Here is a 25,240-nt window from a genome sequence, read left to right as displayed (position 1 = left end):
TTTTATTTTTCAAAATAGTCCCTCATAACATCAATATATACTTCACATCTTCGATACAAAGTTTCAAAACGTTTTTTTAAATCTGTAGCTGGAATATTGTTTAAAGCACTTATCACATTCTTCTGAATGTCTTGAAAATGTTCCATGATTTTTTTTTGAGCTTTAGGAAACAACATGAAATTTTTGAAAAAGCCCGCAGTTTCAGTGAGTAAAACGGGCGTACACAAGGGATGGTAGGAAAAAGCGTTTACTCCCTCTAAATTTTGACAAAGAGAAACAATTAAATTTACATCCTCCTTATGGATTTATGATCCACTCAGGTGGATCATAACACTACGGCTTAAAAACAATTAAATTATAAAAATCGTTTTTACGATGAAAAGTTAAATTCGTAATTCATGCGTTATTCGTGAGAAAGTTAGCTGAAGATTTTCGAAGATTAACTTTAATATAAATGTTTTAATTATGCGAAGATAAATTTTTATCCCCCCCCTCCCGACCCCGACTGAAATCCTGGGTACATCCATGTTAACAATCTCTTTCTTGGCCAAGGAAATTGCAGACAACGTTCCTGCGTACAAAAGAATCATCATTTTTGGCCCAGAAAGGGATTGTTAAGATTAACAATATCTTTCTTGGCCAAATGATAAATTGTCAACTTTATTAGTTGAATCTAGCTTTTTTAAATTCAAGCTGTTCCCAGAGCTCAAAAATATAAAAAATATTTTTAAGACGTCGAGGATATTCAGAGGAACGTGACGAGTGTTCTGAATAACATTTCAAATACGGTTTTAAAAAAAGTTTTGAGGTTTTGAATTCAAGATGTGTAAATTGTATTGATGAGAGACTGCTTTAAAAAATAAAATATAACAATTTATTACGTGAGATGTTTGTGTTTTTTTGTTGCTATAGTCCGGAAATATTAATGTCAGACCATAAAGGTATTTAAAGAACTATGTTACAGTTGTATAGAGTCGATAGATGGGAGTTCCAGTGATTTTCGTCACCATTAGGTCGATTTGTTCTCACAATTACGCAAAGATAACATAACGGTCGGGAAACACGTGGAAAAAATGCGGGATCGGTTTCATCGTTTGAGCATCGGCATCGAACGCGCTCGAGAATATTCAATTTTTCGGTCTGCCGCGTCGCATGATTGCTGCGCGTATCTTCCGCGAGAGATATAAATCGCGTCTCGGAAGCGCCGATATAACGTATAATCAAATACGAAACACTTCCGACAGATTTTTGAATTCGATATAAGAATAAATAAAAATTGTTCTTAACGTGGAAAAACCGATTTCGAACTTGGACAGTCAATAGAGAGAGATAATTACTTGAAGAAGTAATCCTTCTTTCTCCTTGAATTGCAAAAATTAAGGACCATGACACATTTTTAGAAAAGTCTAAGAATAATTCTTAACTTTTCTGACATTTAATTTGTGCAATCCAAAGACTATAAAGCGTACAAAAAAACTTAAGCAGTAAAACGTAAGCAATAAATTAATTGGCCAATCGCAATAAAGACTATAATGCCATAATGTAATCAGTAAGAAATCCAAGATGTTGATGCTTACACATTTTACTGCTTAAGTTTTTTGTGTACTATAAGCTTTAGAAAAAATTAAATGCCAGAAGAGTTAAGAGTTATTCTTCCAAACCTTGACCTTCCTCTCTTATTCTTTTCATTCGGAATTGCTCGACAGATCTTCAAACGGCGCGTCCAATATTATTCGCGCGATCGTGGAACGAATTATGCGAACGTTTTAGCAAAGAGTGTGCGAACACCCGCGGGCGGGTTCGGCAGCCCTGTGATCGCTTATTATCCTGCTGATACCCCGCGGAGTTGGTCACGATGATCCTCAACCGGTCCTGCATCATCTTGTCTGATTTTTCTTTCGCTTTCCATCACCACGTTCTCGCCTCTGGATGCTATTATCCCGTGTTGCCCGAAAGCAATTTTCTCCGTCGCTTTCTCCAATCGCTTTTGCGGCCTCCCTTGGCTCGCCGCACGACGTTTAAAGGGTCGTTAAAATCAGACGAAACTTGTGCGGTACTTGAGCGTAAAATGAGTATCTCAAAAATATCGTGGTCGAAGTAGATTAAATAAATAGAAGACTGCACTGTTAAATCTATAGTGTCAAATTTAACTTAACGTGAGTCGCTACTGTTCCTACTAAATATATCGTTATTTTTTATCAAAACGATAGATATATATGATCGTGTCAATTTGACATTATATAGTGTCAACTTGACACTGTATAATGTCAGATATAACCATTGTTTTAGTATAAAATAACGATATGATTGAGTAGAAACAGTGGCGACTCACGTTAGGTTAAATTTGACACTATACTCGTAGATTTAACAGTGTGAGTTATTAATATTATCAAAAGTTATCCTATATCGAAATCAATATCTTTAAATTCTGTATAATAAAGAGTCGTCAATTAATTGTGAGTGAATAAATAATTGTCTATTAAAAGTTTATTTATACGCGGAATTTATTAATGCGGAATTTATTAATGCGGAATTTAGAACCATACGATGTCGCAAACATCTCAGAAAGTTCTTTAGTCATGGAAGTAACTCGCGTTAGTTGGTAATGAAGCAGAGTGTCCCAAGTTTTGTCGATGCACCTGGAAAGTCGTGCGTCTCGCATAGTTAAAAGTTTGAAAGACTTATGTATGCAAAAAAATGTGAAACGCGGAATTCTGTCTAGTAGTTCAACGCTCGGTCGTTCGTTTTACATCGAGCGTATTTTCGTGGCCGTTTGCTCGCTTGCCGAGTCGATAATTTGGCTTTCTGTCTTCTACTATTAAATTTATAATGTCAAATTATATTTAACTTGAATTATTTTTAATTATTTCTGTAGGTCGCCAGTACTCCTCAACATGTTATCTCAATTTATTATATTAATTTAATTAAAACAATGGAGTTAATCAATTTAACTCAAGAAAATGTACTAAATTTGACTCAAATTTAATTTATTATTTACTACAGGCCTGTCCAATTTGAGCTCCGGAGGCAAAACGCAAAGCCATTGACGCAAAAAAATTCAATGTGAATAAGATTTTAGGCACTGTAAAATATTGATAAGCGTCACTCTCAGATGTGTATCAACAATTTTACAGTCCCCGAAATCTCACCCACATTAAATATTTTTCCGTCGATGGCTTAGCGTTTCGACTCCGGAGCTCAATTTACTACAGGTCTAATTTACTACATTGAAGAAATACTATATTTTAATAAATATTTGTTTGAACAGTTTCAAGTAAATATTTGCTAAATGTAAATATATATTTATTTGATACAAAAAACCATTAATTTAATTATCATTTTTTTTTATTGAGCGAATATTTATTTACTATAAGTAAATGTTTACTTAGTACTTTTTACAGAAATGTATATTAATCTTCTAACCGTGTCGGGTCTTTTTTGACCCGAGGGTTTTTAAAAAGTTCTCGTGGTATTACAGTATTGTCAACAAAAAGATCAAGTTTTGAACATGATCAATGATATAGGTATGATATGAACTCGGATAGAGAGTAAGACTCAGAAAATTTTTTGTCAGTGCATATGTTAATATTGTTTAATATAAATCAAGCGATTCAACTTCTGAAATGGATTGATCTACATTTTGACATGGAAGTAAAAAAATAACAAAATGTTATTTAACTCAACGGATTGGATTACCAATTTTGATATCAGTATATCTCATGATAATTTCCTTCGTAATAAATATTAAAATAGGAAAATTTATCTCATTCTATTAATGCGATTTAAGCAAACGTTAGTGTCGATCATCTGATTTCAATCTGCACGATGTTGCTTACAATGTACATTTTTCACCGTCAAAAAGTGAAATAAAAAGAAACGGACGCGTACAGCGCGATTGATGCGCACATTTCTAATCAAGCAAATGCGAGAAACAATGCGGTCTGGCGGGAAGCCAAATTTGCGTAAACAAAATTGAGTTCGCTCTGAAAATCAGGTCGCCATATATCTCATTGTTACAGCTACCTCCCTTCGTTCCTCCCAAAATCCAAACAGCATCACGGGGAAGGTCAGCCGGAAAACTTCCCTTGTTGTTCCGCTGTAGCCGAAAAGTCTGGCGCCGGTATGACGGCGATCCAATGGTGCATCCTGTTCAGAGGACGAGCGTCAGTACTCTTTCACCTCTGGCGCGATGTGCACCGTGTGTGTCTATTCTTCTAGTCACCTTCTAGTCTTCATCTCGAGAACGAGAGATATTGTCGAATTCATCTTTTGTTCACGAGTAGTTCTCATTTCGCAAAATCCACTACACTCTCGCTATCGTAATATCAACTCGCGATTTTTTCGCAATTCTCATTTTTATTTAACTTTAACTATACGTGTAACTCATTGCGATAAATCACTCGTCAAATCGGACGAATCAAAGGAAATGACTTAGAACACAGAGAATGCTTTGATTAATTCGATAGATAGGAGGAATTTTCACATGTAACTTTGGAAAATTTCCAATAGATATAAAAGCAAAAGCAGATTACAAAGTAAATAAACCACACACGCGCCGTTTGTTTCATAGACGGAATAAAAGAAGTTGAACGTTTTAAAGCTGACGACGTTTGACGATAAAAGTTTCTGTGGTGACAAAGGAGCAAGATCGGAACGAGCCTTCTTGTCTAGCTATTTTCACGTATCGCGGTAGCGTTTTGTCAACCACGAGGGTATCGAGCGAAGGAGTTCTTCGAGATGTTGAAGTTCCGAGTCGCATCCGGCCAACGGAAGTGCGACAGCATGGTGAGAATCTTAAGCGTTTGTGACTTAAATCTCAACTCGATACGTGGTGAGACGTCGCCGGTAGAAAGTTAATTTTTCTAGATTTATCTTAAGAAATTCGTTATGAATCCTTCGTTCAATTTTGTCATTGCAATGTCAACAGAAAGCTCGACTATCCACGACACGATGCGATTTTTACAAGGGCCTGTTTTCCACTCTCTAGTTAACTTGTTAGATTTATACTTATTTCTACTAATGTAGATTAACTTTAATCTCGGTTCAACTTATTGTTTTTTTTTTTTTCTAATTCTTTCCAGACAATAAAAAGTCCAAATTCGAGATATAAGACGTCTTAAAAAAAATATCTTTAAGAGAGACATTTTTTTAATGTTTTCAAGACATCTTGTGTCTTATTTTTGGACATGCGTGTTGTATGGGTTAGAACTAGAAAAAGATAACGAATTAGTTAAATCGAAATTAAAATTAAACTACAATATATTGATAGAAACAGATATCAATCTGACGACAACGTAAAATTTTTTTTTAATTTAAATGATTTCGTAGTGTGTAACTATTAAAGTTATCACTACAAAGCCATCAGTTTAATGACTGATCATAGCTAAAAAAAATATAATTTTTTCATTATCAAGTTAAGTGATTAAATCTATGAGTTAACTAAGTAATCCGCCACTTTTTTAACCTTTGCAGGATAGAAAACCTATAATGACGCTGAAATAGTGTCACGTTTTAAGGCAAAGAATATAATGAAATAATGAATTATAACAAATGTTATTCAATAAAAATTTGTAAGATTTAAAAAATAGATCTCTAAAAGTGTGTGTTAGTAAATATATACGGACGCTTTTGCTATGAAAAAGTTAATAATTTTATAATGCTACAAGTATATATATTTGTATCATTTAATATAATATTATAATATAAATGATATAAATATATATTTGTACCATATATATTATAATATTTATCTTAAGGATGTATCTGAGCTATTCCAAAAATAATACCAAATTGATGAAACTTCGGGAAACTCTTCCTCTGTTATCTGTAATATACAAAAAAAATTTCAAGTAGATTTACTAACCATTAGAGAGTAATTATTATTTTAATTATGATGATTATAAAAATTTAATATTTATAATACTGGCCAGTTAATAACTTATTTTAAATATTAAAAATATTATTAATAGTATTTTTAATACTGAAAATAAATGATTAATTGGCCAGTATTAAAGTTCTATAAGAGACGTTTTCTTACGAGAAACGCAACTTTGTCGAATGTAATTAGTAATAAAAGTATTGAAGAAATAGTACCAAAAATTTAATTTCTTTTATACGTATAGATCCTAAATTACTGGAACTTTTTGCAAAATTAGATTAATTTTTACAACACGGTTTCAGAGAAATTATTATTCATAATAATTTTGCGTCAATCATTGGCAGACTATGTAAGTGCGGCAAAAATAACTTTTTAAAAATAAATATATTGTATTATCTACACTGTTAAATCTATAGCGCCAAATTTAATTTAACGTGAGTCGCCACTGCTCTTATTCAATCATGACACGATATAGTGTCAAATTTAATTACCGTATTAGTAAAAAATAACGATATATTTAGTAGGAGCAGAGCAGTGGCGACTCACGTTAAGTTAAATTTGACACTATAGATTTAACAGTGTACCATTTACATAAGTTATCACTAGATTTACTACACGTTTGTGGCGCAGTTGTGCAAATATTTCGAATTTGTGAGACTTTTGTCAACGATTGTATGTCAGACACATCCTTAAATATTCTGTGGCATTTATATTTCATCGTGTTTTGATCCACCGTGACGGTAATTTGTCGTCGCTTCGCCTGTACGGCCGCTTTCAGACAGCGTCGCGTGTCTGAGAAGTTGCCTGCCTTTAGGCGCACTGATGGACTGCAGTGGTTCTCAATCACTTTTCTGGTTTGATAACTCGCTCGGCGATTTACGATATAATTAAATCGTATTTACTCGCATTAATATTAATTTGTGTTAAGCGATCATAACTCATTAATTCTTAGTACCGTTACCAAATTTTTTTTACCGTACGTACACGGTTATCTGTTTTAGGTGAATCCGGGAAGCAAGGCAGCTCAACAGGGGGTGAGAGAGGGTGATCTGATCAGTAATATTAACGAAAGAAGCACTCGAGATCTGACCAACAGCGAGGCGCACGCTCTGTTACGTAATTCTGGGGAGCAGCTAAAACTCGGTCTCAACCAGTAAGTGATCGAAATATTTAGATTCTTTGTAGTACACTGAAAAAGAATTTTTTAAATTTAAGTAATTTTTTTCTTGAATAGTTCCAAATAAATATTTCCTTACTGTAAATAAATATTTATTAAATGTATAAAACATATTACCTGCAACAAGTATATTACTATAAAGAAATGTTACTTGGAACAACTATAATATTCAAGAAAAAAGTTACTTAGATTTAGAAATTTTTTTCAGTATAATAAAGTATAATTTTATTGTTGTGTTATTGTCAGTATAATTCAACCAGAAATTTTATTTTAATTTATCTATTTTTTTGTCGCAGAGAAAATATCGGCTCGCCGAAGAGGAGAATCTACAGGAGCAGTCTGCAAGAGAACACCACTACCGAAACCCAGAACAGTAGGTATTCTCTGCGAGAACCGATCGATCAATCCCTCGCTCACTTATGAGAAGGAAGTAATCGTAATTCTGTCATTTGTGTGCCGCAGAGATCACCACTAGAACCACAACGACAACGCGCACACGAACGGAGTCGGAGAGGAATGTTGTCAGTAAGTTCTCTGTTTCCTTATGTAAACATCAATTTTCGTATTGTTCTGCTAGTGATGGAACACTGGCTCTTAGCATAATTGAAAATTGTATTTACTTGTAAAACGCGATTGACAAGGGGGAACGTTCGATACAAGCGTACGGTAATTAACAATTTACAAACCATATCTGACAGAAACTTTTGACGAATGGCGTCGAATAAGCTCATGATTAATTAAGTTATATAATATAGCGTCGAATTTACGAGCACTTTCCAATTTAATCGCTGTTTGAACAATAATCCGCCGCGTTCGATATCGATTCCCGATTAATCTCAGGTGGTATCAAAACGTCGACCAAATCGTTATTTTTCAATAAATTTTTAACACGGCTATCCTTTTATGTTTATAATTGCAGCGCTAGTAATCGAAATAATTTCAGTAACATAATTAATTTATAAAGCAATCGCGCGAGTATCGCAATTGCGATACTAATAAATAATCTCTAGAATATTAATGTACCACAAGACAATTAACGCGCGTTGACACATTTAATAATTAACAAATACAGAACTTACGACTCCGATCGTTTTCGTTCCTGCATCGCGTTACGTCGGAGAACCCAGAAATTATCCACGCATGACCGCCGATGTTTGATCGAGCACAATAATCCTGCCAGTTAACTGAGCGTACAATGCGCGTAGTTTAATTATCTCCGATGATCTCAACGGCGAACAATGGCGACCGGTTCCTTTATGCGCGACAACCGCAGAAACCGAAGTTAGCGTCGGTGACGTTTTGGTTAGTCGAATTAATCATGTCTGGCTTTTCATGCGTTGCCGTTTATCGATGTCTAGCAATTATTATAGGAGAAAAACAGGAATAATTAAAATTGTCTTCCAATTGAACCGATAGGGAACGAATTTTTGTAATTCAATCAATTTTTCACTTTTTAACCCCTTCAGACTATTTTAATGTACATCAAACTTGAAGACATGTCCGTTGAAATTATTTAATTCTATCGACATCAGATGAGATCAGATGTACATAATAATATATATGTTGGAAAAATAAATATGTTCGAAATTTTGAAAAATTTAATTGTTTAGTATGAATTACTTATTATAGTGTCTTGAATTGAATTTTAAAAAAGTTATTTTTTTTATGGTTCCAATAAAATTAGGTGTAGGGGTTAGAAATATTTATGTATGTACCTAGAAAAACGAAAAAAGCTATGGTTGAAATAAATATCTCAGGAATCTTCGTATAATCATCGAGAGATATCGATTTCGAAAGCCGGAGATTAGAGATGACTATTAGAGATTTTTATTTCGTCCAATTAATCGCCGATAATTAGCGGCTTATTCCGATCCTCGGATGACTGGATAATAACGAGCCTAATAAGTCCATAATGTATGACGTGTACGGACCATAAATGTACACGGATCATCCCACTCTGGTCGTTATTACTGGCTCTTTTCTCCAAATTGCCCGCTCGTCGTCGCGGTACAGTGCGCATCCAGACAGGGGCATACCCACGCCGCTCGTCGAATGTGCGTGCGTTGTTCACGCACACACAACCCACCTGTCCCCGGCTCGCACGTACATTCTCATGTACACGAGCGTACACCTGCCACTACAACGACACGCTGCAATTCCGTGCGGGCGCACCCTTGACTCTCCGGGAAGACCCTACGTCGAGGAGGCGACCCTCTTCTTCTTCTCTTCTTCCTTCACTGGGCCGCCGTTTGCGGACCCACCTTTCTCGTTCAGTATCGGGGAACAGCTTGTCGAGCGCGCCGCGCCGAGCAATTGAGTTTCAAAGTTTCGCTTATTTCGAAAATAAGCACCGGAATCGCCAAGATTTTCGGCTTTTTGTGATCGAGGATCGGGGATCGATCGCCTGATTTTCCGGAAGACGTCATCGATGGAAAAGTGAAATGTGAACCCTGTAATTGAATCAAATATTTAAAAACTCAGAGAATTAAAATAAGAGACAATACAGAACAATGAGCTAAGCACGATGTCAGTGCACAATACTACATTTAATGTATTGACCAATTCAAACACAAAATTAAAACCCAAATGTTTCGGTTCACACTGAACCATCCTCAGTGGATAAACACTTATGTACAAAAATTTAGAATACATGCATTCGCAAGCCATGCTTTGATAACATTTCTTCATTAAGAACTTATCCCCCAGTAAAAAAAGTGCAATTGATCCTCATATATGAGTCCGTATCAGAAGAAAATGGTTTCAATGGATAAATTTCTGTAATGTTAGAGAAAAAGTGTGACAGTCCATGATTATTGGCAAAGCTCCAGAATGAAGCTGTTATATTTAAAAGTGGGCTATAAAATGAGATAAAATAGTATAAATGTATAAATTGGAAAAAGAATCACGACTCATATAAATATAATCATAATTGTGATAAAAATTTGCAGATCTGAGTAATCACGTAATTTTTTTTCGGCGCGAAGATATTTGAAAATTTTAGACGCAAGGAGATACGGAAAGTGTAAGACTGTTGATAATTACGCGATCAATCCCCTGATCCTCCGCTTTATCATGATAATGTAATTTCTCGTGTAAATTTTTTTTATCAATTTGATCGATAATTTATTGAATGCTCAAGCAAATATACAGGGCAATGTCGATGAGTGTTCAATCAGGAAACGCGTACAACAGCGGGGATGCCTGTGAATGATGGCGATCGTCGACAATGCGCGTATTATCCGACGGTACAATGGTCGCGAATCGCTGTTTAATGAATCCGCATGCAATTGCGTAATGAGGAAAGAAAGGGCGCGCTGGATGAACTCGTCGTGACAAATCACGCGATGAAAGTAAATTCAGCGTGGACACGTTGGCTCAATGATAATTAATGAAGCTCGATTGAAGTGGCGATAAAGGTGACAAATTGAAAAATTAATGATCCTCCATGAAGATGAAGCTTTTCGATTGTATTCGGTGTCTCAAAACGCTGAATCAACGACACGAGTCGCGACAACGCAATTGCGAGACGACGGATCCACTGGTGATGACGAAACGACCACCCACGCGTCGTCAACGTTATCAACCTCATCATCGTCGCTTCGAAGGTCCGCAAAAGGTGACTTCGTCGCGGTCCAACGCCCGATTTTTAACCACGATACGTAGCTTCAGCGCTTCGTGGAAACGGCGAGGACTCGCGAGGACTAGGAACAAGCACGAGATCCGTACGAAACCAAGGAAGCTCACTAACGATGAGATCAAATCGAAGAGCGTGGGAATCCCCAAGACGGCTAATGGAATCCACCTGAAGAGGAAGAGGAAGATCCCTGCGAAAAGTGTGGAAACGTCAAAAGGCAACGACATCGGACGATGGGAGGAAGTCAACGTCGCCGGAAGAAGGGCCGGACAGCTCGAGCGTGAATATTATGAGCACCTGGAAGCGCTGAAGTTCCTCATCGACCCGCCGCCGTGCTTCCGTAACACGGAGACTCGGCAGAACTTCGAAAACAAGTTGAACAGCCTTGATTTCAGGCGGATGAACACCGTGGCGATTCCTGCGGGACCCGAAACTAATGGATATCAGCATCTAGAAAGTCCCAACGGGTTTCGGAGCTCGATCCGTGAAAATGATGATCTGTACGATCGCAGATCGTACGCAGACACCCTGGACCGTATCGTCGAGGAACATTTGAAGATCGAGCGCACGATGATAGATTTGTTCGTCAGGGCGCCGATCCTGAAGAGTCGACACGGCGTACAAGTGTCCCCCGCGCGCGAGAACAAAACTGTTCGCTTCAAGGATGAGGTGGAGCGCTCGGGAACATCTGTCGAACGATGGAAAGAAGGATTGAGACCCGAGGGCGAAGGTCGCGAGGCCGGGAGGATGGAATTCGATAATCTCGTAAAGACCGAGGAAATCTCGGACTTTCCTCGCGACCGAGTACCGAACGAGAGCTCGAACGTATTCGATGTCGAAACGCGGAACGGTAGGTAGCGATTAACTTCAATTTGGGAAGAGATTTAGAAAACGTCGAAACATATCGGAAAAAGCGATTTAACGTCGAAACGTATCGGAAAAAGCACGCATTTCTACACTGAGGAAAAAAAACGCTCAAAAATTTATTTGAGATATAATGTTTATTTCACTGAAATAAATCCTTATTTGAACAAAGCGAAATAAAATTTTATTTCTAGCAAATAAACTATTCATTTTTTTTTTGTTGTTAATGAGATGCACATATTTTACAAAATATATATTTCGTTATCACAGTTTAATATTTCTATAATCAATAAATATCGAAAAAAACGTCATATGTAGTATATTTGCTTGCGAATATTTCGATTTTTTTTCTCAGTATAAATATTTATAGCATTCTCGTAAAATTTTGAGGACGAGTAAATGCTATTTAAGAAACATAACTGAATATTATAAATCTTGATCGAGATTTCGCGTAAACACGTGATTTGAGCTTAATCAGTTGTGAATTTCATGGTCCAGTAATGACCAAAGTTTCTCTCCAATCATCAATCCAACTTGCGTTAATATCAACTCGCGACAGTGCTCTTCTTGCCACTGAAATTCAAGCGTCATTTATGGGCTGTTCTTGCGCTCTCGCGACGAACGAGATAGTGCAATTAGCGATGCGTCATTACGTTCGCTTTTCGAGGGTCATCCGATTCTTTAAATAGAGGATGCACGAGAGTCCTAAGTGCTATCGACGCTGCCTGTTAATAAACTCAAGTGTCGTATTCGTGAACGCGCTTCAAATTTTATTATGATGAAACTCGATCATAAAGAGAGCTGTGACCTTCTCCCTTATATTTTGCAAATGGTGATACATGGCTATTAATATTTAGATAGTATTATTGTTCTCTGTATGAGCTTTCTAACGACGACAATATCGAGCGATATTTGTTCAAGTTAATGACGCTATCGACAAAATCACCATAATAATTTCTTCGCTACAATCTTTTGTGCTCTGACATTTATCCGCCGATATTATGGCCGATGGAACGGCTTTCGATTTACGTCGTGAAGTCCCAGTCGCAGCCTCTATCGAACAATGCGCCGCCGGAAATAGCAATCCCCGTTTGTGAGCGGGCTTGTACGAACGGAAATTGTTCCTTTATCGTAACGCGAACAAGCTACGCATTAGATATTTAGGGTAATCGTTTGCCTACATGAAAAATACTGTACAAAATACTGTGCTTGTTTTTAGACAGTCAAAATCGATCGATAGTAAATAAATTTCACCGCACTATCGGAAACTGATTTTGGTATAATTTGGAAGTTTCTTTTTGTTTTTAACTAGGAATATACATATATATGTTATTATATTAAATAAATATTGTTATTATTTTAATATTTATATAATTACATAACAATTACGACGTAGCTTTTTAGGATAGTTGAAAATAACGATAAAAAATCTTTATGAAAAAATCGCGCTTGATATACGAAAAGAACAATTTTTTGTTGAAGTATTTAAGAATTTAGGTAGATATAGATCTGAAAATAATTTTGTTAAATCATCAAAATAATATAAAATTCAAACATGATGAACATTAGAATGCTGTAAAAAGTTTTGACATTCTAGTAAACAGTTTGAGTGTCCTACATAATTAGTTTAACAAAATTATTTTCAGATCTGTGTCTTCAAATTTTTACACTGAAAAAGAAATACTAAATTTTAGTAAGTCAGTTGTTGGAATGGTGCCAACTAAATATTTACTAAATATAATGATATATTTAGTACAAGAATCATTAATTTGGTTTAATTACCATTTCTTATTATTGAATAAATATGTATTTGCTGTAAGTAAATAAATATTTACTCAATATAGGTACTCTAGAGCAAAACTGTTCTTTCCGTATAAAACCCAAATGCAAGGGCATCTTGAAATAGTTCATCGAATCTACGCGGAGCGTGACGCCGGTGATCGATTATGCAACGGACAGAGTCGTCGGGCAATAAAATATGTCATGCTGGTCGATTGCGCAAGCGACGAACGACAGTGGCGATCGGATCGAAGGAAATCCTTCGTCGTGAGGGAGTTCACGGTCGGACGACGAGAAGGACGAAAAGGGCGCAGCGCAGGGCAGTTGTGGAGGACGAAGATGGAAGACGCGAACCGCGGAAACGTGGGCTTGGCACCTTCGGGGCATGACGGCACACCCATTTCGCCCATCGCGTGTATTAACGTGCCCGTGGCCAATGGGCCCGTCGCCCCGGCTGGAAGTTGCTCGCGCGAAACGTTCCCTCTAATTTTCCCCCAGGGAAATTCGTCGCCGTAATTTTCCTCCAAGAGGTCTCGTTTCCTGTGGTAGTCAGATTTTTACAGAGATTTTGTGTAATTTTACGTAGATTGAAAAAATGACTGTTTGTATTAATTGTTACAGGGTTGACACGGAAAGAAAGTTTTGCTGAAATATTTGAAAAATTAGCTAAATACAAATCTGATAATAATTTTGTTGGATCATCAAAATAATTATTATAATAATTATTGTTAATAATTTTTATTAATTATATATTCAATTATTATTAATAAATTATTGTAATATAATAATAATTATTAATTAAAATGCTTAATCGTTGATGACAATTTTGCAAAAAGTTTTGATATTCTAGCAATCAGTTTGAGCGTTCTACATAATTATTTTGATGATTCTAACAAAATTTTCAGGTAGAGATAAAAATGATTCAAATAATAAAAAAATCAGGAACTTTGTATAAAAACTCAATAAAACAGTTCTTTTCCTTGGTCCCTGAAAGTTTTTTTACTCGCGAGTAAAAAAACTTCCAGAGATTAAGCAAAAAATTTTTTTTATTGAATTTTTTATTCATAAGTTTCTAATTTTTTTCGGTCATATTCATCTCCATTTTCAGATCTGTGTCTAGCTAAACTTTTAAATGTTTCAGAACCACTTTTTCTATGAGATGGACTGAGGGAAAACATTTGTTTGCCTTTTCAAAAAGTCGCAGGATTATACGATAGCACTGCGTGGTCGCAGTTAATCCCCGACTTTCATCCCTTTTCATCGCGTTCGTGTCTTGTCCGTGACAGCCCAATCCCTACCGCGTAAGCTTCTTCGATCCCATTGCAATTAATGTGATATATATTTTATTGCGCGGCAACTCGTTGCGTAACTGCAAGGTTACAACATCGGCAAGATAGGGCGTGCACGCGTATTTGCGTGCGTGTAGTGGATTTTTACGACTATCGTCAAGACTTTAACCCCAATCGGAATCCTTATTTTAGCTACGTGCGACAGCACACCGAGATACGGGGGCGTTTGCTCGAAAGAAAAAAAAAACAAAATGTTTCGTCACTTCCGGATCTCGTGCGACTACCACGTACCCGCGTGTGTCCGTTCGCGACTGCCGTGACGCAATGAAAAGTGCGGAGAATAGATGGGTGCGCTCGCGCGACAGAGTCACTCCGCCGGCATTGTACGCTCGGAAGGAAGTCCAACTCGGAAGCGGCGCTATTCATGAATTCAGAGAGGAGACTCGTGTGCGTGCGTGCTCATGTACCCCCGTGCGAGCGTTAATGCGTGCTACAGTTTCGCGTCTGTGTGCGTGCACGTTGCACATCACCGTCCATAAATATCCCGAGTTCGTGCGCTTTCCAAAAAAAAAAGGAAAAAAAAAGAGGAAGGTTGACACGTTTCTCTCTGCAGAATTTTTCGGAAAATTGTCAAGTGCTTATACGGTGCTCCACGTCAACGCATCTAAGTACCGGAGCGAGTCAAGCTTCGAGCGGAACATCCGAACAAGAGATACAGTAGGTCTGCTTTCCGTCTGATCTGGTTAACTTAATATTGGTTAATTAATTTCTGGAAATCTAATCTGGTTCGTTTAATACTGATTAATTAATTACTGGAAGACAGTAATTAATTACTTATTTAAAGTACTAAAAGTATTGAACAACAGTTTTTAATATTTAAAACAACTTTTGATATTTAAAATTAGTAATTAATTACTGTCTTTCAATATTGGCCAGTACTAGAGGCCAGTTTTGTAAGTATTTCTGTGATTAATACTACATACTTGAACTTACAGTGAGATAATATGATTGATATTTGACAAAAGCGAGAAAGATAATTTTAGTGCAGTTTAGTGCACATTGAAAAAAATTTACTAAATCTTAATACATATTTCTTTGAATAGTACTAATTATAAGTAAACATTTTCTTACAGTAAGTAAATATTTATTCAACAAAAAAAGATGGTAGTTTGATTTTTTATTATTAATAGTATTAAATATATGTGTTTACATTAATAAATATTTACTTAGAACTATTCAAACAATTAAAATTCCAAAGTCTCCAAAAGCTCAATAATTATAATTTGAAATAATAGAGTGTCTATGAAAAGGCAATGAGCTTAGCATGACGACAGTGCAACTATTCAAACAAATATTTATTAAAATTTAGTATTTTTCTTCAGTGCAACAATAAAAACAGACCTAGTGATCATTTCATCTTTGTTAAAAATTGTCAAACAAGGATGTAACGATTCACTGTGTTACACTGTGTCATCAGTGTCCTTTGCTGGAAAGCTCCTCATATCTCTCGGAAGATAGAGCCTGAAAATTTTGGATCCGTACGACCGACACACCGATGACGGTGTATTAAAGTTCCCATTCGTTCAGTCGCGTAATCATCCACGTGTGTGAGTGATACAAATTCACCTGGATCGACGTGGATACGTGCACGAAACACGTGACTCCACACGGGTGGGGACATGAGCGCATCTCGTGGGTGGTTTCGTTGGTTCTACTCGTGTGGCTCAGTGCATAATCGCGATTCACGTATCCTACAGGTCGCGGTTGTGCCGCTGAATCGCGACTGGTTAACATGGGCGTCGTCGTCGTCGTCGTCGTTGGAATTCTCGCCTAAATTTAACGCACCCGTTCGTGCCTCGGCAACGTGCGACGGTTCACGTTTGTCGTCATATTTCGTGCGTGCACTCGCAAAGTCGCGGATTTTCATCGATTAACCGGTACCGTTGCGAAAGGCACAAACCGATAGGCTCCTGCGAAGTCTGTCATAAAAATGTGACGTGTGAAGGAATTCATCGGTTGAGACTGAACGACGTAAATCGTAAAACCGTTTTGCTAAAATTTATTAATTTTAAAATTCTTTCATCCAACATCATACATTTATTTAGATGTTAAGGAATTTTTAATAACTTTTTGCTATCGCGAGTTTTTAATAAATGAAATGTTTTTGAGAGATGATACGTGCTGTCTATTGCAACATCGAACCGTTTCTTTCAGATGACACAAAAGTCGAGCAGAGCTACGCCAATCAGAACGGTGCTCTAAAGAGCTGCCCGAGCGAGCAACGAAGCGACGCTAAGAAAGGTAAGAGCGCTTTGTTATCGGAGATTATATATTTAGGAATGTTGGGCTGGACCACGCTTTCTGCATGAAATACTGTACGATATCTTCTTCCTTCTTTTCTTCATCAAGCATCATCTTGTGATTGCGATTGTCTGGAACGATCTTTCTAAAAGCCTGCCGAATTGTCTCGCGTAAAAGGAAACTGGAATACGAATAAATATCCCGTATATAGGTAAAGTATGCGGTGTATTAAAAATTGGCATAGTAAATTTCCTTGAGAATTCCGAAACAGAAATATTTGGGGGATATTGAGATGCATGCTGGAATGGTTAAAGAATCAAGATTGTATTTAAACTGAAGAACAATCATCAAAATCTTCAAAACAATTTTAGTTGACTAAAAAAAAAAACTATTTTAATTTTATCTTTCCTATCTTTTCTTTAAGTCGGAATGGAACATTTCGTGTCCAATAGAAATTCGTAGGAAAAATTGAAGCTGTAACTTTCTGCAAAATGCAGTACGGTAACATCTTTTCATCGTAATACTCTTAGAAACTTTCAAATCCCGTTGCTCCTTTCCGGACGATGCGGGAAAATCGTAACGAGCCGTCGTCTTTAAACGTGAAAATAAGGGCGCGTCAAACGCACGTACGTGAGTGTGTAAGAAAAATCCCGAGTCGGAAAACTCGTGGCGGATATTAGATAAAAGAGAACGAGGAGAAACAGAAAGGAGAAGGTCGGAGAAGTTACCGTAAAACGACCGCGACGCGATATTTCCGAGAATTCTACGAAAGAAGAGAAAGAAGGCGAGAGAGAGAGAGAGGACGTGCGAGAACGTGCGCTACTAGTTTTTCCACAAATTCGCGACATCGTAGGACATCACGATCTTCTGGATTACGCAACCGACGCGGAGGACTGTGCCGTGATGCCGCAGGGCAATGCGCGCAACCGTAACCGCAGCCGCAGGAATCGGAACCGACGGCGACCTCCTCAGCCACCGACGAACGTCACGGAATCCTCGCGAAAGGCCGAACAGAGGAAGCTCGAGGAAGAGAATCGTCCAACCTCGAGGAACGAGCGCGACAACGGCGACGATGACGACGACAACTCGAAGACGAACGACTCCGTCGCGGAGAATCCCGTTCCGGAGAATGTCGATCTGACCGAAGACGAGGATCGGGGCGGATCCTCGTTGAATCACGAATGCAGATTCCGATTGAACGATAAGCACCGAATTGACAAGATCGAACTGGCAGAATCTTGTCCCGGGATAATCGAGATCACGACCGTCAGCAGTTTACCTCTGGAAGCGACGATCGGCCACATCGCCGGGGTGGGCATTTTGGAGACCGGAAATGGTAACAGAGCGTTGAAGGAAGCGACGATAGTGACGGTATCGGAACCGGTGGAATCGGTACAACCGCTTTCTGGTTGTACAAAGACCAGGCTCTCGCAAGCGAATGAAACTCGATTGGAGATCCGAGAAGTCAATGACAGCGATGCGGAGGCCGATTGTGGGTCAGCAATCGTCGAATTCGAATCCGATGCAGAGTCGGTCGGTGGACAGGATTCCGAGGATCGCGTGGAATTCAAGCCAAGGGATCGGATCGGGCAGCAATACGTGCCACAGAAGAAGTTTCCCAAACCGGAAATGGAATCCCCGACTCTAATGTGGGCCACGGTGATGCCGAGAGAGGTAGAGAAAAAGCTGCGAAATTTCATCGAGGACCTCCAACTGCCGAGTTTCTCTGAAGAAGTAATCGAGGATGAGGGGCGATCTCTCGAGAAAGTTGCGTACGACTTCACGACAGAAGAGAGCAGATCCTTCGAGAAAACAGCTAGCTCGCCACGTCGGAAAACGAGGAAGCGCGCGATGTCGGCGTCGCATTACGCCAGCAGCTTTCTTGACATTATACAGGAGGAAGGTGAAAGACTATCGGAGGACGAGGCACAGCATATCAGAGATTTCATAAACGAGGAAATCAGCAAATATCGGCGCGAGGACAGGCATTCTGTCGAGAGGATGACATCGACGGATGGTGTTGAAGCGATAAGGGTTGATACTGAGAAGATTGAATCGGCTCATGAGAAGTCGGAATGCGATATTAAGATTAAGATTGACACGATGGAGAAAGACACTTCGGAATTATGTTCACGCGATAAAGTAAATACTTGCGAGGAGATTGAAAACGTCGAGCCTAATTCTGTTGAAAGCATCGCGAGTCCTGAAACTAAAGTAGCAAAAGACATTAATCCTGTGATTGAAACGATGAGCGAAAAAATAAATGCGAACAATTGCGATAAGATTGAAAACGTCAAGCCTAATTCAGTTGAGAACGTCGTGAGTCCTGAAACTGAAATAGTAAAAGACACTGATCCTGCGATTGAAACGATGAGCGAAAAAATGAATGCAAAGGACGACATCCTAAATAATGAATCTTTGGAAATTTTAGCAGATGCGACGCAAGCTAATTTAAACCTCGAGGACCGTTGTATTGTTGAGGAAATTGAGATTGTGAAAAATGATACTACGAAAGACGGTGAGGAAAATAATGAAGCGGAAAAGCTAGAAGAAAACGTGACAAGTATTGTGACTGTAAGTGATATCAGTGACGCAGATGTAAGTAAAGCGGAAGATAATAAATTTTCGTCGGCAGTCGAGGCACCTGCAAAATCAGACAACCGCGATGTTCCTCGAAAAGATTCCATCGAGACCCGCACGATCGTTAATCACAACGTATCACGAGTGGACGGCAGAGTTGATTCAGCCTCGGATTCGTCATCGAGTGAAGTAACCCTGTCGGAAGCGAAGCGACCGCCGCCTCTACCGAAGAGGTCGTCCAGTTTCGGCCGCGAGCCTCAGAGACCGCCGACGCCACCTGAAATAGACTATATCTCGAACGGCGCGAAGGTTCATCAGACGTCTGTTGCGGTGAACGGCGACGGACGCGAACGCGAGTCGACGAATTTATCCGCGCGGAAGTGTGCGAGTCGCGAAGCGTCGGACGGGCTGCCACGACGGCCGGAGCTTCCTGGAGCTTGCAAGAGTTCTTGCACGTCGAGGACCGGTCGGGCGATTTATGGCGAAGATTTTTCAAGCTCGCGTGACCTCGTCTCGACAATCATTCGCGCTAATGAGATTCGTGACCGTATAAATCAGGTCAGACGCGCCGACACCGCTCCGACAGCCGAGTATGCTGAAGCTTCGACCAAGGGCGGTCGATCGATCGCGTCATCGGGTATTCGCGACGATGATCTGTCACGCTCGCGCGGCACCGGTATGCACGTCGTCACGTTGGCAAGCACGACGAGCACGGAAATAACGCGCCGCGAGGAAGGGAAACTTGCGACGCCCGCTGCACCGGTGGCATATGATCAAAACGCGTCGTCGTGCCGGCAGGAGGGTGAAGCCGAGGTGTGCCGGTTTCCTTCGCGTCAGGAGAGACACACGAATTCGGAAAGGAAAGATTCTACGGTGAATCACGAATCACCGAGGTGCAATAAATCAGATACTCGTTTGAATTTTTCGGTGAGAGACAAATCGGCGATGGGTGCGTCGAGTTCAAAGAGCAAGAAGAAACCCGAGGGAAAAACTGAGAAGAACGAGAAATCGACATCCGGCTTTCACCGCGAACGAATAGTGAAGAGTGAGACGTCGGAGACGAGAATAATCGAACGACACGAGGAGAATACGAGCGCTAACCAGCGCGATGGCCTTCGCAATTCAAAGTATTCGACGTGGGAGTCAAAGCGCGAAGAGAGGCGCGAGAAGAAGCACGAGGAAGAAACGCGCAGCTCATCTCGAGAGAGCGAAACGAGGAATTCGTCCGACGACGAAGCGAGCTTTCAAAGAACGGATGTCCCAGTGAGCGAGAGTCCCTCGCTCGAGGATGAGTTAATCGATGTTCAAGGACATGACTCGTCCAGCAGCACCACATCCTTGAACACCGTAAAGCATCGTCCATTGGAAGCGTCGTTGACCGATATCACCGCGATTGTCCGCGAGACGAAGGAGGAGTACTTGAAAGACGAAGTGGAAGAATCTCTGAAGCGGAAGTTCACCTTGCTGAAAAACACGGAAAGATCCGCAAATGAGACGACGCCGAGAGAGAATTCGAAATCGCCTCAGACGGTTCCTTACTCGCCTGTGAAGGATCTTTATCATGTGCCATTGAAGAGAGAGGTCTCAGAAACTCCTGAGATAGCCGCGAAAGACGTGTCGCGACAACCACCTTCTCTCAGAAAGCTCTGCGTTGAGAGGATTCTATCGATGCCACATGGACCGCAAGTGATAGGCGAGATTACTACGCCCAAGTTCAACATCTTCGAGAGTTTGCGGACTCTACAGAGGTTTGTGAGTGACGCGCCGACGCATCCACACGATAACGCCCGACTAAACTCTATGCATGGAGTGAGTGATCGACGGCACGGACTAACGAAAACGTCGGACGATAGCGAGCGGCATCGTGCTAACGACAATACGAACACTGTTTCAGACCAGGCCAAGTTGCCGAAAAGCATTAATATTGAGTTGTCAGAGTCGGAAAACGAGATGGAGAACTGGGAACCACGGTGGCGTGCGCTCACTACAACAGACCCCAGGCTTCTGGTGTGCCTGTCGCCGTCGCAACAGGCCACGCAGGTGCGCACGAGTGCCGACACCCTGTTGGACCTTCACCGAAAGTTCCTAAACCGGTACAGTTACCGCGAGGAACAGCCGCATTATGTTCCTCTGCCGCAGTACCGAGTTGAGATCCATCCGACCAAAGAGGACAACAACGCGATTTCGAAAATACCTAAGCCGACTACTCGAGCAAGTCATCGAGACAGCACGATCGAGAGTTCTAGCAGCAGGCTGCTGGAAATCATCAAGGAAGAACGAAACGGTCCTCGAAACGATACACTCGCGGATCAGCAGACGAAGAAGATAACCGATGACGCCACAAGCGACTCTTTTGGGTGCAGGGGTCAAGAATGTTTCAAGGCCGAGCCTCGGCCGAGCGACTGGTTGAATCAAGCCAGACACGATCGCCGAAGCGCCACCGTGAACGAGCTATTCTTGGCGGCGACGAGGGGCGAGAATGACGAATCGAGCGACGATAAGCCGAACGGTCACGTGGCCCGGTCTGATCGGCTTAAGATTACGACACGTTCCGCCGCCCAGGCTGGACATCGACCGTTGGCGAACAACAACGCGATAACTCGCGATTCAGAGAGATTGTTAGCGAATAACATTAAGTGTCCGATCGCGCTGAACGGTACCGTTACCGATCGATCGATGGATGCCACTGGCAAGAGGACGCCGCCTCTCAGGAAGGCAGCCGATCTTGGCAAGCACGTGAATCCGGCGTTGATCGACAACAAACTCGAGGTACCACCGTTGCCGAAGCGCGCGGTCACGGTCGATAAATCGTGCATCGACACAACGAGTATTTTCGATCAGAATCCGCCGAGAAGTCGTCTGGAACCACGAAGAGGACACCATGAAGCGGAGAAATTGAAACACGTGGCCGCTGTGGAGATCATGGATAAACTGAAAGAGCTGCAGACGGAAACATCACGGCGGCTCGACGACGATAAGAAGGGCTCCTTGCCTCAAGAATATTTCGCTCAGCAGCTGAGGTACATCGAACTGTTGGAAGATCAACTAAAAAACGTGATATTAGCGGAAGACGAGGAAAGAAAGGCTTTCGAGGAATTTCAAACGCACTTTTGTCGAACGAAACAATGTGATGACACGAGGAGACCGTCTCTCGCTGATATCTCCGAAGAAACTTCGAAAAAAATTAGCATAAATCTCGAACGCGAACGTAAAATTCCGATCGACGTCCGTGGGATGACAGACGGAAAATGTGGGAAAGATAAGCGAGCGGGACCTCAAGGTCTCGAGGAGAAATGCTTCAAAGAGATCTATCGAAGCGAGCCGAGAATTCAAAAAGAATCTTGGCAGGAGAAGTCATGGAATATGGAAAAGAATCGTACAGAAACGATCGATAAAATAGGCAATCGGCAGTTTCTGAAGAAGGTATGTCATGAGAACGACCACCACGAGGAGAAATCCTCGGAAAGTATTAAACATGAAGAACGTCACGTGATCACGCAGAAGGAAAACTTGACGAGAACGGAGGAAAATGGAACGTTTAAGCCTCGCGAGGACGAAATTAATGATCGTTGCACGAAAACGCGGTCGACGAGGACACCGAGGAACGAATGTGAGATGTCCACTGAAAAGATGACTCAGCGTAAGAACGTTGAAGTGAAGAGACCGACGGCATTACCAACGAACGGGGAGGCATTTCGCCAGCGAATGTACGACGAGTACGTGCACAAAGTGTTAGAGCGGCAGGAGCGGAAGAGCCACAAAGTCGTGAAGATCAGCTCGCACGAAGACATCAAGCGCAAAGCGGACGGCGACATGAGCGCGATGGCAAAGGAATTCATCGAGAAGGCACGCAACCGGCTGAACAAGTTTGGGATCAATCTCGATGAGAGCGGAACGGAGCACGAGGATGAGGAGAGTGATGCCCTGATCAACGCGAAATTCTTAATAGACGGCAAGGAGCTCCAGGACGTCCGGAAGCTGCCGAAACATCTGCGGGAGTTCCTGAAGATCTCCACGATGAGCGACGACGAGGGCGGTGAGTTACGGCGAATGGAATGGACGATGGAGTTTGCTGTGTTGCTCGTCGTGTTCCCGGAAGTCAAACAAATCCGTCTTGAACTCTCGAATGTCTCGCCAAGGGACGCCTTTTAACAACCACTAACGTAACGTGCACATCTTGTCCGACGTCCGTAGATGCCTTAGTGTTTGTCGTCACTAACGTTCTTGGTACTATGCTAATTCTCTTTATCTGTCCGCCTGGTGCCAACAATACATGAAAGGACTGTTGGACAAAAAATGCAGGAAGGATAAATAATTAATCTTCTATTATAATGTTTACCCGGCGCAATGTCCCTTTTTACAAACTCGTTTTAATAAATGTGATTTAAAGAGACTGAAAACAACGATATAAAATTTCGCGTGATAAAACGCGATGAAGTAATATTCATCTCGCAGTTGATTGAAATAATTGAAATATTTTTTTTGGAATATCACGAATTTCTCATCTTCAATTCCGTGCAATATAAAATCGAACTGTAAAATTTAAAACATCGCGACTCTTGATTAAAATCGTCGAAAAGCGAAAAATTGGGGATTTCTCCAATAAATGTCATCTCGTCGGATCGTCTCAGTCATCTATCACATCGTAGGCGAACTTTCTTAATATGGGAGACAAGCGGTAACGTCGAAACGGAAATCTCATTATTGTCTTGAGTACTGTTTTCCTGCACGGCTCCGGAGGCAAGATTAGTTCTCGGCAAAGCGGAAGCGCGTCGATCTATTTACGTTGGTGCAGGTCGTGCAGCATCATAATCACACGGTCCAGATTGCTCCAATTCCGTAATCCGATTAATAACTCGTCTCGCAACGATACGATCAGTCTTGTATAAATAACAAATCTCGTTGTATCGTGAAACGCGCGAGTTAACGTGATATTGTAACAAATATACGTGTTTACGAGCCTTCCTCTCATTGCCAGCTCTCTGCCTAACGTGCCGTGGTATCGGGTGCGCCTGCAGCAGGATTTAATATTCCGCAACATAAATCCGGCACGCAATCGACACGCGTGCTGCTCGTACATTTTGGCATTTATTTTGAGACGGTGATCGATTCATCAAAATGACGCTGTGGAAAATTATTGCGTTAACATTCGTGTTCGCGGCGCTGCGACAGCGTCGCGGATAATGAGCCGCGACAGTTTGCGATAACGGATATCAACATGGAGGTACAGAGGCTATCAAATTGCGTCATGTCGTTCACGCGTCGGCTCCCTGGAGCCGATTATAGTAGCAGAATCTTTAATCTTGTCATCGTTATATCGAGTAATTCAAAGAGATCTCTCTTTCCTCGAAATAATAAGATGACAACGCAATTTATCGTCTTTAAACTCTCTAAAGTTTCACAACTCACGGTTAACTCTTAATCGAGGTTCAACTTATTCATTGTCTCTTTCTAATTCTAGAATTGGAAAGAGATGAAAAACAAGTTGAACCTCGGTTAAGAGTTAACCGTGAGTTGTGAAACTGGGCCTAAATTCTTTGAAGTGGAATCTCTAAAAAGTAAAAATTTTGCCATTCTTTTTAAAGAATGGCAGAATTTTTAATCTTGAGTGAGATTTTAGTCTTTAGAATGAAATTCCACTCTAAAGAATTTAGAGAAAAGCTCCCACAAAATTCTATTCGACACGATGCGTTTTCTATCGCTACAACGTTGTCATTTAGGTGGTGCTACGTCTGATG

The 25,240-nt window shown here is 40.5% G+C and overlaps 1 protein-coding gene across 1 annotated transcript in view; it reads left to right on the top strand.

Annotated features, from left to right (window-relative positions):
* The window catches only part of LOC108726513 (uncharacterized), a 96,679-nt gene that overhangs the window by 31,343 nt on the left and 40,096 nt on the right, over nucleotides 1-25,240 (top strand). Inside the window, 5 exon segments of the mRNA XM_018454126.1 lie at nucleotides 6,880-7,031; nucleotides 7,352-7,428; nucleotides 7,518-7,580; nucleotides 16,836-16,922; nucleotides 17,776-23,535. Of these exon segments, the coding sequence (XP_018309628.1) occupies nucleotides 6,880-7,031; nucleotides 7,352-7,428; nucleotides 7,518-7,580; nucleotides 16,836-16,922; nucleotides 17,776-23,535 (6,139 nt within the window).

This window comes from Mycetomoellerius zeteki, unplaced genomic scaffold (genome assembly GCF_001594055.1).
Source record: "Mycetomoellerius zeteki isolate Tzet28-1 unplaced genomic scaffold, Tzet1.0 scaffold426, whole genome shotgun sequence".
NCBI classification, from domain to species: Eukaryota; Metazoa; Arthropoda; class Insecta; order Hymenoptera; family Formicidae; genus Mycetomoellerius; species Mycetomoellerius zeteki.
Note: the sequence above shows the minus strand (reverse complement) of the source record. Positions and strands in the feature narration are given on the sequence as shown.